At 42.4% G+C, this 16,851-nt stretch overlaps 1 protein-coding gene across 8 annotated transcripts in view; it reads right to left on the bottom strand.

Moving 5' to 3' along the window:
• Nucleotides 1-16,851, bottom strand: part of foxp2 (forkhead box P2) — a 99,396-nt gene that overhangs the window by 16,168 nt on the left and 66,377 nt on the right. For all 8 annotated transcript variants that reach the window (XM_084406452.1, XM_084406447.1, XM_084406449.1 and 5 more), the window contains 5 exons: nucleotides 11,478-11,615; nucleotides 9,549-9,638; nucleotides 6,966-7,146; nucleotides 6,052-6,265; nucleotides 4,338-4,442 (listed from right to left, as the gene is read on the bottom strand). In XM_084406452.1, the coding sequence (XP_084262578.1) occupies nucleotides 4,338-4,442; nucleotides 6,052-6,265; nucleotides 6,966-7,146; nucleotides 9,549-9,638; nucleotides 11,478-11,597 (710 nt within the window). In that variant the 5' untranslated portion in view covers nucleotides 11,598-11,615. The remainder of the gene's footprint in view (nucleotides 1-4,337; nucleotides 4,443-6,051; nucleotides 6,266-6,965; nucleotides 7,147-9,548; nucleotides 9,639-11,477; nucleotides 11,616-16,851) is intronic.

Genomic DNA, 16,851 nt, shown 5'->3' on the forward strand with positions numbered 1-16,851 from the left:
GGCGTACAAAAGGCCTCGCGCAGAGGTTTTGTCTTCTACATTTATCAAGAAATAAATATAATAAATGCAATTTAACTCGAGTAACATTTAAAAAGCGCCTCCTACGGAGAGTGCATTATTCCGTCGACATATTAAATGTATCTACTCATCCTTTCATTAGAATATTACGCAGAAAGAAAAAAAAAACCCACTTCAGACTGCAAGAGCAGTCAATGGCGGTTTTCCTTGATTGGATTTTGTCTGCAGGACACAAAAGAAGCCCACCATTAAAATAGACCTTTATTCCCGGCAAACGCACGGAGGCGAAAAGGTTTTTAAAAGTGTTGTGATGTTCGGTAATGAGCCTCTATCTAAATTATCATTGGTGACAAACCCACAAAGCGCTCTTTTAGAAGACATGCTTGTGAAATGCCAATGCTGCCACTCTCTTTCCTGTAATTATAGGTTAGCTTGCAGACCCTTCAATGATCATTTACAGTACAACCTCCAGTGCATTAGTGTGAGCTTAAAATGCGCACACACACACACACACACGCAAACACACACCCACCCACACTGAGCTAGTTTTAACACTACTAAGCATTTTCTCTATTCATTCTCTATTCATAGCGCGAGCTATTGTTTATGTGCAAAACGCAAAATAACAACGTATTCATAATCCTCCTCAAACACGCCAATCAAAGCAGAGGACATTTGAGAACACAATGGCCACCGCTACCTTTCAATTATGCCTGTGCCCATTTAAAATTATTTCATTCCATCACGCCCGCTTTTGCTATTGTAACCGTTTCAGGTCTAATGCTCAGATATTCTCCATTATAAATCAAGAGTGAGATAGCATTGAAAAAAAAAAAAAATGGTGAGGATGACTGGAGAGCTGGTGCCTTTCTCCGGCCCCGTGCCTAATTGCTGTTTCAGAATGCGCATGCAAAGGGGCATTTCATTAATCATGTAATCAGGTCCCTCGCAGGGAACTAATGCTGCAAATACCCTTTTCATTTCAATGCTCATAATGCTATCTTGGGCACTTGATGTATGGTGGATGTCATAAATTACAGCTGCTTCAAAAGCCACGACTGGCTAGTTCCTCTGTCCCGACAGGTAGCTTGCTAAATAACACATCTTATCTTGCACGCCCCGTTTCTCATTAGCGACCATCTAGATCTTAATCTCGTTTCCTTGTTTCTTTTAGGAACGTGAGGTTTTCTTTTCTAATGGAAGCCCGATTCCACTTCCAAGAGTAAAAAAGAAAGAAAGAAAGAATCGGAAAGTATAAAATATTAGGTTCTTTAAGCATTTTTGGGAGAAAGTGACAGTTGTTAAAATAGTCACAATTGTCATTAGTGTGAGACATGAAGTCAAAACTGTGCAATATAAGGTTACAATTGTAAAATATAATGTAAGTTGTATGAACATTATTTTTTTTTTAAATAGTTTAAGACAATCGCAATTAAGAGGGAAAAAAATTGGGAAAGAATGAACAATTGTAAGATATAGTCACAATTAATTGAAAAAATAAATAAATTGTGATAAAGTGACAATAAACAAGAAAGGATTGCAAGAAAAAAATTGTGATACGTCTACAAGCAATAAAGTCGCAATTGTGAGAAATTTAATTGCAGTTATGTTTAACATAAATAAATTGGGAAAATATAAAGTCACAATTAATAGAAGAAATAAAATGTAATATATATAGTCATAATTGTGACACATAAATTACCAATTGTGAGATATAAAGTTAAATTAAATGGCAATGACCTTTTTTAGTAGCCAGCAGAAAAACATATGGTACAACAGAGTCTTTTGCGAGTGCTAACGTTAGCGAGAGCCAGTTAACGTTGGTGATTACATCCAGATTACTGCATGGCTATGAAATATTCAGGCTGTAGGTGTTTGACTATGCATTGATAAAAGCAGGGGGCTGGAGGGGGGTGAGATGCAGTCACCAATATCTCTTAATGAGCCTGTGGCGCTGGGTTTAGTTCAAACAGAGAGGTGAGAGGAGAATGAGACGGGCTCGCTCTGAGCAAACATCTCTGGAGCCGCCTGTAATTTATGGGTCACTTTATAGGCATATTGATTTTTGTTTTGAGATGGGGAATGAGGGCTCTGATGGTCTAAGAAACAGATGGACAGGTACGCAACAGACTGAAAAGTGCATTTGAAAACCACAGATGGAATGAAATCAGTTGAGTTAAAGCTAGCTGCAAAATATCTGCTTTAAATCTCACGTTTGCCCTTTCCAGTCAATGCGGACCAATCAAATCATTATGCTAATTTCAAAGGACTCATCTCCCTCAACCGGACATGGACTTGATTAATCAAACCAGGGACTTCCCTGTTGGCTTTCATGAGCTCCCAGTTTAAGTGGTGGACGCTCGACAGGTTGCTTCACCAGTGTTAAATGTAAGGTAGGTGAAAAAGAAAGATACTGATTAAGACAGGCAAGGATTTGTTTACTGAGATGAGATACACAGGCCCTTGTTGCGTCAACATTGGAAAGACGCTACTGCAAATGCTAGCATGCGATGACAGCGTGTCAATCTTTATTACAGGCCAGCAGGTATGTCTGTATTTTTCTCTTCACACTCATCCTGACTCTTCTCAAGCATGTGAGAGGAAATCAATAAGAGAACTAGGGCAGCAATCTGGAGCTTAAACAATAACAAAATCGCCTGCGTGGCAGAACAACATTAGAACGCTATGAATTCATTAGCCCCCTCTTTTAGCTGCACATAACCCCTCAAATAAGTTGCCCTGAATCAGACCCGCAAGACGTGTGCTTTGTTGCATTAATACACACGTCTCAAGGTGTACCCGCTCGCATGCCTGCTCACGTGCGTCTATTTGAACTTCAGAGCTAATATAATGTGCCAGGCACCTCTTGGCTACCCCTCTCCAGGTGCGTGGCGCATGAAAGAGTGCAGAGCTGCGCTTAAATGCTGATCTTGACAACTTTCTCAGCAACACAACAAAGATTACAAAACCGTGGCTGGTTTCTTCTCCGCGAGCTACAAGCTCACGCAGGCTGGGTGAATCCCTCCGCCCTCTGCTTCCCCATCAAAGGTGCCATTTGAATCTGACACCTATTTTATGTAAACCATTTTAAGCGTGTGTACCTGGATGATACGCAGCAGTGACTGGCATCTCCGAACGACATTAAAAGCTTCTTTTTGACACCGACAATCGCTCCTCCAAGGCACAGCGCCACCCGGCATCTCGCCGGCTCAGATCACACTGTCTTTTGTTGGAGTGTTTTCATGTACGAGTTACAGTACGGGCGTCTCCGGCTCCGGGAGCGAACGAGGGTGTCTCGCCCCCATTTCGACAAAGATTTGGAGGCTGATTGCTGTAACGGCGTCCTACCGCACAGCTTGTCAGACACAGAGCAGTTTTATTAAGTTCTATTCAACCATTGATTTGCACACAGCGGTGAGCTGAGTTTGGCGGGAAAAGATCACATGATCTCTGATGCATGCTATGCTGCAATGAACGTGATTAAACGAGTGTCAATGACGGGAAGAGTTAACCCTGTACTTTGAGGTAAATATGTTCTTCTGGTTGACAGTCATAACTAACTAGTTAAATGGTTCATTTTAAAACGCACTCAAAGACGTTAAATCGTTTGATGCGGACTCTTTAGATTGCATCTGGGGCGTTTGTAAAAGAGAGAACGATGTCGCCACTCTCAAAAGCCGTTTACAAGAATTGACGTGGACATTTACACCCTCCAAATGCACCAGATTATTATTTCACAGTTAATTACGGATCTAATTAGAATATTCAAATGAACCTTTTTCTCCATTCTTTGATGGCGAGGCTCTTTCCTCGGAGTGGCAACGTGATAACCTGCAATCTCCAGCACGGCAAACACCTTCTCCTTTGATGTCCCCCCACTCACGTCCCGGCAACAAAGCCGACCAATTACAAATGAGCTAATTAACTAAATTGTTGATGGAGCATGAAGAGTTCATTTCACTCCGTTAGCCACGCCATGACAACACTGCACGGCTATGCGGGTTGCCATTAGCTTCTGCCACTCGCCTCCAACCCATCATCCACTCACAAAGCCTTGGAGACGCACGGTCATTCTGAGCACCACCTCTGAGAGGCTGACAGGTGTACCGAAGAAATCTGTTGGGAGATTCGCTATCCGTTTTGTGGCTTGACAGCTCAGTGTCAGCTAAACTGTGAAAACTTTTGAGACTGAATAATTCGATTTTGTTAATGGAGAGATCAAATAAGCATCAAACTGTTTCTATATAGAGACATACAGAGCAAACAGACAAACTACTGCTTTATATAATTGAACTTATTCTCTCTTGATGGTCACTTACTTCAAAAACTGTCCAAAGTCATCACAAATACTTTCACATCCTGGCCACTTGCACACTCCATGACCATAGAGGGAGTGCGACGCTCCAGTCTCTTCATGCAGTGAACTGAAAGAGAAATAATGAGCATTAAAAATTAAGAAAAAAAAACATGGTGGCTGCAACTTGCCACCTGCTAGGATGATATGACCTAAAGTGGGGTTAAAACGGCTCAATTTAGTGCACTTCTCTGGCATGAAAGCTTGTGAAGAGAAGGTGAATGTGGACTTGATGCTCAGAAAAGCTGGAAAAACACACGCTCTCTCTCGTCATCAGGCCACCTTTTTGATTATTGATCCAGAGTATTACTGAGGAGACACGGGTGTGTTAAAAAAAACATGGCCCGGCCAAGTAAAATCACCCATCAACATTTTTTTCCACATACTTTCACCTTGTAAAGCCATTACGGACAACTTGTGAAAATATCGGAAAAAAACAGCAGCTGTGCTTTAATTTTCACCAGGAGATTCATTTGTGGCGGAACTGGCGTTTTTAAGGACACAACCTGTTGTGAAAAGACATTGCGGTAAGTTACGACCGCCGGTTCTAATGGTGCTGAGGGGCTAATGTGCGAAAGTGAGGCTAAGCAGACCAGTACGCTGTGTTTGTGTGCGGCGCACGCTCACACACACAAACCTCACCGGCTGTTTTACCTTGCCGTTATCGATCCAGCACATCTTAGAAAGCAGCTGGCTCTGACAACAAAACACACTCTGTGATTACGGACGACCGTGGACCCGAGAGACTCCGCCAACACACAAGAAAAGAGGGTAACCTATTTCTTAAATTATTTCCCTGTCTCTCTATTGCTCTGTTTTTTCCTTTTTCTTCTCTGCCTCTAAAGATATCTCTCTCAAGAAAGGGCTTTCTTTGAAGACGCTACATACTTGAAACCAATTACACAACACATCCACCCCCCGGTGAAGTCAACGGCTGTTGCTATGTACTAACATATGGCCGCTACAGACTGAATAATACATAGAGAAATATGCGAATCTGTTTTACAGCAAACGCAGAGCATATAAAAGGGTCGTTGTGCGTATAAACGCTCAGGAAATGCCAACCCGACATAGTGTATTCTATTTACATGACAAGCCGTGCCGGCAAAGCAATTTCAAAAGAAAAGCGAGGTATTAAATACTTAATGTACAGTGAGGTGAGCTGTGTGTTCCTGCCACTGAAAGTTGCACCTCCATGCGTTTGATATACCGGAAGGCACTGCGTTCAATAGTGCGCTGTCTCAAGGGAGGTTTCGTCTTATTTCAACTGTTATCCAGACATTAATAAACTATTGATGAGCAAACAAACAAAAACACACAGCCCTCTCCCAGCAGGAATGAGCATTTTCCTTTTGCAAATGGTGACAAACACATCAACTGTTCTTCTGTTTTTTTGTGTCGCACATGAAAAGTAGATTAAATGGCTGTTTGGTTTGTGTTTGTTAATGCATCTTTGTGTTCATGTGTACACGAGACCCTTTATCGGGGGATTTGTGATCACATATGTCTGAAAAGCGATTTAGAGTTTGCGTCAAGTGAAACGAAGAAGACGCTTTTATCCATGGTAACTTTACATAGCCAATCCAGCTGGATCTCAGGGGCCCAATGGTGATCAGGTAAGTGGAAGAAAAAACCAGCACCTTTCTAATTAGCTTCAGCATGTGTGCGTGTTCAGGTACCTCTCTCTCCGGTTGTTGAGGGCTGGGGACTGGCCGTTGGAGATGCCATGATGGGTGATGGGCGGAGATGCTTTGGGGTTGCTGGTGGAGGTAGTGGACGAGTTGTTGGTGGTGCTCAAGTCCAAGCCGCTGTGTTTTAGCCCATTGTCCTCCATGGCGTGGCTATTGGTGACGTCTTTCCAAAGTTGCTGGAGTTCGGCGGGGCTCAGACCAGCTGCAAGAGAACCACAAACAGCTTTAGAAAAACAATAATTCACAAAACTCTCATTATGAACTACCGTCTGCCCTTTTCTAACAAGGTAGGTAAACCTGTTCTGCTCTGCTGCGAAACCTGGGCATCGCACTTAAGCATCTGGAGGTAAACCGGTGCAAGATCGACTTGGACGCTCATCCCTCGCTTCGTTTCCGTGGTATCCGAAAGTACAAAGCAACCAGGAACTCATCTGCACATGATTATGCATTCATAAACGAGCCTCTGTGTGCAGAATCAAATCATCATATAATCCCTTGGATGATAAAATGACTATTCCGCTCTTTGTCGCCCCGACTATACTCCAATTAAGAGCCATTTTCAAACTATTGTCATCCAGCGCCATTTCGATAAACACAGTATAGCACCAGGTGTTTGTTCCAGGAAAAAAGCAAATGGCAACAGCTCGTCTTCCTCACAGCTCTGAGCTCGCACTGCGAGTCCGTAAACAACAACAACAGGCAAGGAGGGGAGGGTGAGTGAGAGAGTGAGAGAGGGAGAGAGGGGGGAGATAGGAAAACAACAAGAACACAGACACAGGCAAGAGAGAAAGAGAACTAGAAAAAAACTGAAATGGAAGCAGAAATGCAGCAGAAAAAAAAGGACTTTAAAAGAGGACGCAGCCACACACGCGAACTCTCATATGTTCACGTGAGGACATTACCTGGCGGCAGAGTCTGTCCGGGGAGGGTGGGCTGTCCTGGGCCAGGGGGCAGGGAGAGGAGGCCCTGCCTCTGCATGTTGAGCAGGTGCTGCTGCTGCTGCAGTTGCTGCATTTGCAAGAGCTGCTGCTGAAAGACCAGCTGCTGTGCTGCCAACTGCTGCTGTTGCTGTTGCTGCTGTTGCTATAGTGAAACAGAGAGAGAGAGAGAGAGTGAGTGAGCATACACACGCAAAACACTATAGTCACACACATGGCCGAGAAAGTGCGTTAGGTAATGCATGTGGCCCAAGTGAAACCTTGCCGTCTCGTTCTCGTCGCCCCGCCTGCTTGTGTGTACTAAGAACTGTGTTTGAGATGTGGGTGGGGGGTGGAGCCCCCTCCTTTCTCCATTGATAGTTAATTGTCTTGCATTTCTAATGGTCCATTACAGCTTATGGGGCCACAGGGAGGGGGTGACGGAGGGAGGGAGGCTGAGAGAGATTTACAGCACCCACCCCCTCCATCCCCTCCAAACCCTGTTTACCGCCAGTCGAGCCTCTTGCATAAGCTGGCGAAGACAACAACAAAAACAACAACAACAACAACAGCAGCAGCAGCGGTGGAGGGAAACCACAGAAAAACAGTGCAGCGCTTCAGTGATCAAAGCACAGCAACTACGCTTGAAATCTTTTCACGGACAAAAATAAACCTGTTAAATCACATAAACAGGATTAGCAAAACTAAATTCACATCATTCACAGCGAACAAAACATCTATGTAATGAAACACTTTTTGTGTAAAATGTTCATAAAGACACAAATTGCCCAAATTACCTGATAATCCCATTACATGTTAAATAAAACCCATAACAAAGCATTTAACAGTGAAATTAAACCGAAAATAACAGTATTTATTACATTTTCGTATATTGGATCTTATTCATGAAACACCAACCATACAAATGCCTGTGTAAATGGTTTGTAGGACTATTTTCACGTAAACTGTCACATATTATGGACAGAAATAAACGTGCGAAATAGATCTGTAATATTGTTGCAAAAAAAAGTAACAAAATATGTATTAAAAAATTAGCAAAAAGCAATCCCTAATAGCAAACACCATTTTGGCCTCGTTCATTTAAATATAACAGAATGAATGTGTGTGTTAAATTGTTCGTAAAATCATTCTTACGTAAATTGTTGCAGATATAGTTTGCACTTTTATACAGAAATTCATTCAGCACGTTTCATGAAACAGGCCCAACATAAAATTTTGTTGTACTAGTTCGTAACAACATTTTTACGTAAATTCTCATATATGCAAATTCATTCTGTTAGTGAATCATGAATGAGGCTCAAAGTTTGCATAATTTTGTATGTGATACAATGTCTGCGACAAGACACCGTTCTTTAGTCTTGGCTTTTTGGAAATGTAAAGTGGTGTAGTAGTTGCATTTCCATGTCGTACAGACTCAGTTTATTAGCTGTTTTTAAGGAGGTCTGGCTTAAAAATGACTGAAGTTTGCTTCTGTGGACAAAGTCTCCAGAGGTCCATTAGCAAACTGAGAGCTAGTTTCTGCTGAGACCCTGTTAGCTTGAGCTCTCTCTCTCTCCCGTCCCCTTTCCCTTTCCTCTTCTCCTGTCAGAATACATTACGGCCTACTCAGTGACAAGAAAGCAAAGACCCCCATTACAGGAGGAAAGTTAAACTTCCAATTTTTGCTTGGAATTACACTAGCGGTAGGACTGAGCAGACTCCAGAGGAAGACCTTCAGTCAAGAACGGTGAGGAAGACCTCACTCTCTTAGTTTAGGGATGAGAGAGCGAGAGAAAAAGAGGCAAAACTTGTGATGCGCTCACTGGAAAACAGACTGCATAATGGAGTGAGCCATGCGGTTTGGCCCCGCTGTCTCGTGAGAAATAAGGGAGCAATTTCTATTCCATATTTGATGGCTTGGGCCTGAAAAAAATCTATTCGCAAATCCAAACAGAAACAAAGCCTCCGGGAGGTCAGTCCTGCTTTCTGTAGGCCCTGCATAATGGCTTGCTTGAAGACAGACAATGGTATAAGGTGCTAGTTGAAGAGACTGCTGGGGGCGGGGGATGTTTCCCGTCCACGATACCTAGCTGATCAATTTAACTGCTTCCACACGTTTTGTTTGGATAGCCGCCCCCCTCTCAGACGCGCCTCGCTTTTTGATGCCTGCGTGTCAGCAACCTTCTCTCTCAGTCTCCTTCTGTCTGTCTGTCAGACGGATCCACAGTCTGACTGCCAGTTTGATTTATGAGCTCGCTGCGGTCCAACTTTTCTGCTCGTCGGCCCAAACTCGCCACGGTGGTTCATTAACGAACAAACCCTGTGTGGTACGCTAAAACAGGTGTACCGCGAACTCTGAATTTCCGTCAAGGACAGAGTTGAGATCACCTGACAACGTTATCTGCCTAATTTGAACGCTTCATTCGGTAGCATGCAGAAGAAGTTTAGCTGTGGTAAAAGAGTGCTCTCTCTTGTAATGACAGCACAGACTGATTTACTCGTGGTTGACAAACGTGGAGGAAACCTTTACTTTGCATCATGCATATGTTTATTGTGTGTGGTTTGTACCTCTTTCACTTGTTTGCCAGGGTGCTGTTGCTGCAAAAGCTGTAGATGGAGTTGTTCCTGTTGTTTCTTATAAAACTCCTGCAGGTGTTGCTGTGGAAAGACATAGATCATCATAATGTGTGGAAAGAAACAAACTCCACAAAAGAACATATGCATTCACCAAATGTGCTAACCGCTAAGCTACATTTATGACCAAAAACATTTGCAGTATATGGATTAAAAATATTACCCAAGAAGGTCGTCATAAGAATGCTTGCACTAACTGCTTGGAACAAATGCGGTTAGTGTAAATGTTTATATAGCAAATGCGCCAAACCCTAGGATAAAGTTGTGACAAAAGAAACTATCTATTTATCAATTTATTTCCCTTTTCCAAAAAGTTTATCACAAGAGTGCTTGCAATAACTGCTATACACAGAGCTAACCGCAAGGCTACAACTGTGACAAAACAAAGCAGCTGTTGTATATGGCTTCAATATATATCTATTACTTATTTCCCTTTTCCCACATAAGTGTGGCCATACCTCAAAGCAGAGCTACAACAGAACAAACAGATTCGTAGCCAACTCCAGGCTCCTGAGGCTGCACAACATGCCTGGATGTGCTTCTGCACGTCACATCATAAATAACGTCTCTCTCTGGTCGAGACAAAGAGACCAGCACTTCCCCTCATCATGGATCTCCATACGGACTTTTATGCGGCTGCACATTACCGCTAGAGGAACAATTAATCTTACTGCCTATATATTTTTTTCCTCTCTGATGCCTTGACAGGCAGTGAAATTCTAAAATGAATGTGAAGCACTCAAAGGAGAGGATTCATCATTGTGAATTAATGCATTTAGCACACTTCTCCTCTTCTTCTCAGAGTGCTGTCCTCATCGTCAGAACACAGGAGCCGAGCTCTCCCATCTCGTTCAGCGGGAGACGTCTTCAGTACACTTGTCACCGTTTATACAGACCTAATTATAATCAAGGCTAACTGAGTTAATGGAGATGTTTTTAATGAAGAGCTCACTCTAAGAGATTTTAAAATCACTTCTGAAGATATAATCTACTCTTGTCAGAGATGTGGCGTAGTTGTTAGCTCGCATGCTACGACACAAAATGGCGCTCATGCGGACAATACAATCGTTTTTTTGTTCTAAACTCCCCTTTTTCCTCATTATTTCATGTCCTCAACTGTACTTCCACTGCTTAAAAGTGGTTTGCTGGTCTTAGCTGGTTAAAGATAGTCTCTCAGCCAGGCCAAGCTGGATTTTAGCTAGTTTGGCTGAGCTTGTCTATATCCAGCCTAGTAAGGCAGGGGAAACAGCTAAGACTAGCAAACAGCTTAGGCTGGTTTAAGTTGTTTTTCAGCAGGGATCGCTGCTGATTTAAGTCACAAAAAGACCCTTGGTAGATACTTAGAGAGACATTCAAGGCAGAGATAGAGTTCAAATGTCTACTGTAACTAATTTACCTAACAGTTTAATTAACTGTAACAAACTCGCTCAGCAAGACTGCTTCAAACTGCTGCTTCATTATGGTAAAGTAAAAACCTGTCGAAGAAGACTGTAGAAGAGCATGCTAGTTTACTCAAATGCTCATTATAGTAGCCAATGCCACTACACTAAAAATGCAATGCGTCTTGCAATGCTAATTATGCTCTGACACATTAAGAAACCAAACACGTGAAATCACGCTTGTGTTATTCAAAGCATTCAAGTTCACATACAGCTAACTCTATTTGACTAGCTTGTTTCTGTGCTCCATTTGTCCCCAAAAGATGTCCCAGTTGAAAACAACTAATTACACGCTGGTCCATATTTGTTTCTCTGATCTAACTATGTCAAGGACAGATGAGAGCAAGAGAGGATCTGTATGCTACCATTTCAAAGCATGAGTGCGTATGGGACGGTGAGTGAGAGAGTGTTTATGTGTGTTCACCTGCTGAAGCATGACTGCCTGTTGTTGTTGTAGGAGGGCTTGGAGCTGCTGGGGGGACAGGACCTGCTGTTGAAGGATCTGCTGCATCTGTTGGGGTGTGATCACCTGTGGACTCATCATTGCCACAGATACTGGCACCTGAGAGAGAGAGAGAGAGACAGAGACGTAGAGAATGTCACATTAACCATGTCACATAAAAACTCTTCAACTGTATAGTCAAGAGCTTCTTCTCGAACTCTCTGGAAATGGTGCGAGTGCAGTATATGTAATCATTTGGCAGATGCATGTGTACTTTCTTACTCTGTCAGCTACTCCCAGTGGGAAAAGCACTGTGCTTTAAATAGAGGAGGACCTTAATTAGCTGAACCCTTCAACTCCCTCAGGCGAGTTCTAGTGCTACAACACACAAGGCAAGCAGAAAGACACACATCCAGAGCCGACAGTGGGTCGTAAGCGGACACATGGCCTGTTGAGGAGTAACTAAGCTAAGTAGCATGAATTCAGCCTGCCGTGGGTTTGAAGCTTTGAAAAGTCTGCAAGAAACTCCTGATTGAAGCTGAGCCGCTGTGAAGTATTCTGTTTTACAGAGGTGAGGGGAATTACCAGTTGCCTCTCGCTGCGCATTGAAGTTTCCAAGTTGCATGCTTGGAAGAAAGCAGCCAGAGGCACAAGTCTTCCACGAGATGTCATTTTTAAAAATTCATGTCATTTTTTAAATGATAAGAATCATTAAAATGCCAGCTGTCAAACTGTGTGAGAGAACTTTTTGGGCTAAAAAACAAAACAAAGAAAATATTTTCGCAACCCAGCATTGAAATAAAGCGAGCAGGTTTTCTGGAAACACATAACATTTACATTAATGTGACTCATTTCTGCGCTTGTATCTAAAACTGAACAATGAACAGAATAAAAAATAATTGCCATACAAATGCTTTTTTAAGAACAATTTTCCCCTCCTTTTTTTCTTCCCTGGACACTGCGCCTGTCTACAACTGACTCTACAGGGCATTCTTTGTATATTATGAAGCATGCTGCGTGTTGCATCGCCCAACAGAGCAGCTTCGACAGATGCTGTCTATCATCAAGACAGCCGAGCCTTCGGGCATCATGACAGGTAAACATCTCTATTGTTGTGGTTTTTGAGCTTGAGAAAAAGATGTGAGGCTCCATTAGACGTTGTGAGGAGTCCGAGCTGCTCCTCGCGCTTGCTAATCAAGGCCGCTTGATTGCTTTCCGTACGTCTGAGCTCTCAGGGCCTTGACACGTCCTTGTTTTAGTCTCCTGGCTCGGCCCAGCTCAGGTTCCCCTCTTTGATTAGCAGAGACATTTGCATGGTCACTACACATTTTTCATTTTAGAAGTCATTATGCATTAGCGCTCCTGAGCGCCGAGCTTGACTAATCCTGATGAACTGAGTAGCGGAGCTGAAGGTCACACTCCATCCCCACTCATATTCATATTCAAACAAATCCAAGCACCATTCTTCATTAGACTGGCCCCAAAACCCAATGAGCACCACCACGGAGGGAAGCGCACACACAAATACACTTTCTTTCTTTCTTTCTTTCTGTCTGTCTCTCTTTGGGGAGAAAAGGTGTGACGAGGGAGAAGGTGGCGGAAGAAAAAAAAAAAAACAAAGGAACAGAGCAACAAAGTCACAAATTAAACAGCTGCATGTAATTATGCAAATGTATGCTTACACCTTCAATGTTATTAAACCTTAAGACACATTTGTGATGTGTAATTACCCCCAGGTTCAGCCAGGGTTCTGCGCCGGCCTAAATGACAATATAAAGACCAAAGCATGAAAATACAAGAAGAGATGTTCTCATTACACCCATTATTTGTATATTTAAATGAGCTTTGGACTGAATAACCAACGATCACCTCATTTGCACCGCAGTGCTGCGAATACAATAAACATGTAAATTTCAGAACAATTCACTACGTTTATTTATCGACTACAGCTGACTGTGTAATCCGAAGTTGCATTTTAGCCTCGAACATGCCGAAGAGTGGCTCGAAATGACAAATGCGGCGAGAAATAAAATGAAATCAGGATATGGCCCTCAGCCTCTCATTAGCTTTTTAGCAGATCGACAGATGATACACATCTTCATTTCATTGCTTTTCCAAACAAAAAAGACGAGACAAAGTTGAAGTTTCGGCCCACTCACTTCCGAGTCGCGCACAATGCTAATTCCAGCATTTAACGCTGGCGTTTTCTGCATGATATATCAGAGCTTGAAAGATGAAAGCAGATAAGTAATTGCTCTCCTGGTTCTTATTCTTCACTGACAACCCATAAATTTAATTTTACACACACGTTCATTTACATTTTCGAGTATATGACATGATAATTGGCGGAATATAACACCTCCATTCCGTGGGATACTGCGGGGGGTGATGATTGACAAGCCGGGTGAATTGAAAGGAACAGAGGCTGAATTGCTTCTCCCAGAAATGATTTCACCAAGACGGGGCATAATTAATGAGCGTTTGCCAAAGGGTCGAGCTGTAAACAGTCGCAGACAATGGGTCTTTTCCCTTGCAGGATGCCAGATGAAGAATATGACTGCTAGAGGCAATGATGCAACCCAACGAGTGCTAGAAAACTTCACAAATAATGGTATTCTTCACAAATCAAAGCATCAACTTCAATCATCTGCACTTGAAGCACTCGTGCTGTGAGAACATTTACTTAAAGACCAACAACTGATCTCTTTTTCTCATTCTCGTTTTTTAACAACAAGCACGTCCAAAAATGACGATCCGTGAAGCTTTGATTTCTATTGGAAAACTACAAATAAAATGTGATCTCCATTGACCTGCACTTTAGATCCACGAAGCTCAGCACCTGAGAGAGAGTAGAACAAATAGCTTTAAATTGGTCAGTGATGAGAAAACATCAGTAGCCCTCCTGAAGAACGAGGAGATCATTACAGGGCTCTCGCTATGCTGAAACGGGTCTCGACATGAGAAAGGTCAACTCCACATCATAAGAACGAAGAAACGCAAGATTTGCGCCTTCCTGCATTACCTAAAAAGACATCAAATGTCCCATTTGGTGTATTCCAAAATAACATACGAGAAAACGTTGTTAAATAACCATAATTAATGTAAGAGCAAACTAGCTAAAACACCTAGTGAAAAGTGATTGGATTCTCTATATATGCAGTATTCATTGGCTCGATAAGGGAAGTTTCCAGATCAGATGTGTGCAGACACATCTGAATGGGCTGAACCACTTGCCAGAGATACTGTTCAGATAAATAAAATGAGAATCGAGGGTGTGTGATGGCAATTACTTTAGCAGAAAGCGAAAACATGTTAATTAAGTTGGAAAAAGTGAGAGTTTGGAAAAACAGATTCACTGTCCCACTAATTAATCTCATGGACTAGGGCTTTTCCTGAACTTTGTAAAGGATCCTGACCTTTCCACTTTGGTAAAGATAGCATTGTTAATTCAGTCAATAATTTATAGCTCCACAGTCAAGGGCTTTTTGATGGAGTTGTTTTACTAGGGGACCAAATACACACACTCATGGATTCAAGACCCATTGACAACATAAACAAACACTGTTGCACTAATCTAAACCTGAAACACGCTAACATGCATACACACTTACACAGTGATCGTTTGGATTAGAAGATCAATGCGAACGCTCCTTGAGATCGGAGTTAAGTAGATTATAGGAACGTTTTCCCAAATCAATTTATTTTACAGTTTAGCAAAACAGTATGGGAAGTTTAATGCACTTCAAATGATGATAGAGTGGTTGTGGCCTCAGTTAGAGGGGTTACAATGAACAATCAGCACAATTATCACCATGTAGATAACCACACTTTCATTTCTGTCAATGAAGGGAGGCATCAAATGCTTCCCAAAGGGAATTATGAGAGGAATTAAAGAGACTTGCAGACTTTAGTACCCTTCTGCCTCGTGGCAAAAAAAAAAGTAAACCAACCAAATGTGATCTTCAGGAGTTTGTGAGATAAGAATCAAGTCTACATGACTTTGTTTTCCTCTAATTTGTTTCTCACCATATCTGAAACAGAGCATCGTCTGGCATTTACAGGGAAATCTGTCTCTCTAGCTCACTCTGTATCAGCCCCCCCCTCCTCTTCTCTCTCTTGAAAGCTTTGTGATGTCGCAGGTAATAGGGAGTCTGTTGGATCGCTCTCCTCGTCAAGTGACACACAGTAAATTACACAAGCTTCAAGCAGCTCTGTGAATTATAGTTCATCACTTGGAAAGACTTCCCACCACCGGGCTACACGTATCAGATCTGCCAGTTAGGATCCAATTAACACCCTGGCCAGAGTAATCAGACTGCATGTGTAAGGGCTGCTGGAACTGGTTTATTACTCCCATGCATCTTCTGTCAGAAGGTACAGTTGTTGCTTCTACATCAAAGCTGTGCCATGGCACTATTTTTTTCCCCTCGCTCCCACCGTTCCACTGGTTCTTGCCTAAGGGTTATGCTTCAACTTCCTTTGCATCGCAATGCGAGTCCCTGCAAACCAAATCCCTTGCAATTTACACAAGCTGTCCACTAGAAATGTAGGATGTTTTCCTGGTTACCAAAAATCTGAAATTTTCTCCCTCCCTCTTTTATTTTGGAGCCGCCAACGTTATTTTGTTTATGTTGTTTATGTTCCTTCAGTTTATGAATTGAAATTCTCAAAGCAAGTTGATTTGGAATGCACAGGGAGTGTGTTTTTAATCACTATACAAATGCAGATTTCTACGTATAAACCTTCAAATTTCAACACTTATTAAAACTTTCAAACAAGACTTTGTCGAGTCAACATTCAAAGTTTTTCTTGCCAAACTTTGGAAAGTCAGGAAAACTTCTTTGAATTTCAATGTATTTAAATTCTTCTTTTACATTCAAATTCAAACTGCAGTTCTGCATTACTTGCAACCTCAATTCCAATTCAGCAACTGAGCTAGAATTTAAAAGGCATTCCAAATTCTCCGTACTGTTGGGTGAACGCTGTTAATAATCAATGTTAATATGAGTCCCCTTTTATAAATTCCGCTGGCTTTGTGCACGGTTCCAGTTGGCGGTCTGAGTAGATGAATTTTAAGGAACATGGCGCAGGAGTCGGACGCTCAGATGAGCTGTGCGTCGCTGACCTTTAAATCGGCGACACTCAGAGGATGGCTCACTGCTCAGGAAGTGATTGGGTTGAGCTATCTCGCGCTTCTCTCTAGTCTTGGAATGCGCGCGAGCAACGAGCCGCTCAGCCTTCCTTCCCACACGCAGGATTGAGGAAGCCTCCGGAAGGATGTATGGTTGCGAAAAAGTTACATTAGCAGAGCGTGCTGGGTTTAAAACGAACAAAAAAGGTCAACATATTGGCCGCC

The sequence above is a fragment of the Rutilus rutilus genome (genome assembly GCF_951802725.1).
Source record: "Rutilus rutilus genome assembly, chromosome: 4".
NCBI lineage: Eukaryota > Metazoa > Chordata > Actinopteri > Cypriniformes > Leuciscidae > Rutilus > Rutilus rutilus.